The sequence below is a fragment of the Oculina patagonica genome, chromosome 10 (genome assembly GCF_052425735.1).
Source record: "Oculina patagonica isolate OP01 chromosome 10, crgOcupat, whole genome shotgun sequence".
Classification (NCBI taxonomy): Eukaryota; Metazoa; Cnidaria; class Anthozoa; order Scleractinia; family Oculinidae; genus Oculina; species Oculina patagonica.
Window position 1 is genome coordinate 19260446 of NC_135767.1, and position 2172 is coordinate 19262617.

Consider the following 2172-nt stretch of genomic DNA (forward strand, 5'->3'; position numbering starts at 1 on the left):
AAATATAGCATGATAAATTTTGCATTAACTGAAAAACTCGGAAAAAAATACGAGTTCCAGATGGGATTTGAACCCACGGCCCTCCGTGATCTAGTTGTATCAGCTCTACCGGCTACTGGAGACTCTATGGTGAGCAAGGGTGAAATGTGGGTCTTGACTAGAACTGCATCACGCAGTCACATAGTCAAATTACTACTGATTTGAATCACCCTTGGGCGGCTGGAGTTACTTTTTTGTACCTGTATTTCTCGGCTCTTCGTAGTAGACAAAATATGAGCGGGAAAACTGTATGGCCTTTTACAATGGCGAGGCTATCGTCTCGCCATTGTAAAAGGCCATACAGTTCGGACGCGAATATTTTTTTCTACTTGTGAAATAAAAACAATAAATGAATGCAAAGTATTGTTATGCGAATCGGTAGATATCTGTATCAAAAGTTAATGAATACTAATTAGCCGACCAGGAGTTTAATTTGTATCAAAAGTTAATTCTATTGTTTGATTGTATTGGGGTTTACATGTACAGTTGTGTACATGTAATCTGAATACTGTGCTGGGATTGGTTTGCTCCCTTACAATCCCGTATAATGAAAGCCTATTAATTCGTCTTCATTTCCTCGGCTAGACACCATTGACACTTAAATAAAGTTATCTTTAATATTTTTTGTAACTATACTACAGCGTGATTATGTATAAAGCAGGTGTCTCAAGAAAGGTTAAAATGACATCGTTCTGCAAAGATGTGCAAAGCTTCGTACAAGTGTACATGGAATCAAATATATATAAAGCAGTTTTAAATCAATAAATTTTTAGCAAGCGTTTTAGGTCTACGGAGACCTCCTATTTATTATATATACCTACAAATAGTTGTCAGTGTACGGTCTCCCTTCTCTGCCTTGTTCACATTTAATTTGTAATCATTTAATGCAAGATCAGTACACAATCATACTTTGCGTTTTGGGTTTGATTATCCGTTGCTAGTATCTTAAAATCTATTTCTCGATCACGTCTTTTGGCTGTTTGAACAAGTATCAATACTAGCGAAGACTCGATTTCAGTTGATTGATTTTACAATTTAATATTAAATCTGACTCGGTGTGTCATGATTACCCATAGACAACTCAACAACATTTAAGAAGATTTCTTAGACTTTGGCGATAGTTTTCACTGAAAAGAAAGCAGATGCAAGGATTTATAGCACAATATGCGTGCGCCAAAAAGACGGCAACCAAATGAAAGTATCGAAAGCCACAAGACCATATTTCCGACACAAAGTAGAATAGAATCAACCCGATACTGACAGGAAGCCAGCATACTGCAAAGCCTAACACAATAGCAATGGTTAGCTTTAACACATTTTTTTCCCTTTTCACGCGTTGCTGTCTGGCGTTGGTCGCTTGCTCGCCTGGAATTGTCTGTGACTTCAGCTTTATATAAATGATAGTGTAAATTATGGCTATCAACACCAAAGGGATAAAAATGTTCACCACATATGTTGTCAAAAGATGATTTTTGACAGACCAAGACTCTCCATAGACTTCTTTCCATTGTGCTACACACACTTGCCCTCCTTGATATTCAACAAGTTTGTATCTGAAGAAATTAGGGGAGAAGTAAGCCATCGCGACGATCCAAGTGGCAAGAATAAAGAAGGGGCACAGCTTTGAACTGATAAGTGGGGAACGGAGGGGAAATACGACAGCACCAAATCGATCCACTGCTATGAGAACCAGGCTCTGCACAGACACAGTAGCGGAGACATTTGGTAAGGGAACCAGCTTACATAACGCCTGGCCAAGAGGACCACTGATCAGCCACGAGTCGACGTACATCTATGTTATTATGCGCGGGATCAGGAAAGTTGGGTACAGCAGATCGGACATGGCCATGTTTACGATAAAAAAGTTGATGGGTTTTCTCATGGCTTTCGTCTTGTAGACAACTATTCCGATTAAGATGTTTCCAGCCATCGAAACAATAAAGATCAGGCAGTAAGCGAAGGTTCTTCCTATTCTTGCCGCTGCAGGATTGTAACAGCTCGCTGACTGTATTGATGACTGTGTCCCGTTCACCGTTGTGTTCAACATTGCCGACATTAGATAGCAAAGTTTGTTATCGGGTTATTTCTCAGGCTATTTCTTGCTTGGTTTCATAAGAAGCAAACGCCGCTCTG

At 39.5% G+C, this 2172-nt stretch overlaps 1 protein-coding gene across 1 annotated transcript; it reads right to left on the reverse strand.

The window, feature by feature from the left end:
* Nucleotides 1-720: 720 nt before the first annotated feature.
* LOC144628203 (substance-K receptor-like) lies at nt 721-2172 on the reverse strand. The gene has a single exon (XM_078486267.1). It carries the CDS (start codon nt 1829-1831, stop codon nt 1121-1123), a length of 711 nt encoding a protein of 236 aa, XP_078342393.1. The 5' UTR covers nt 1832-2172; the 3' UTR covers nt 721-1120.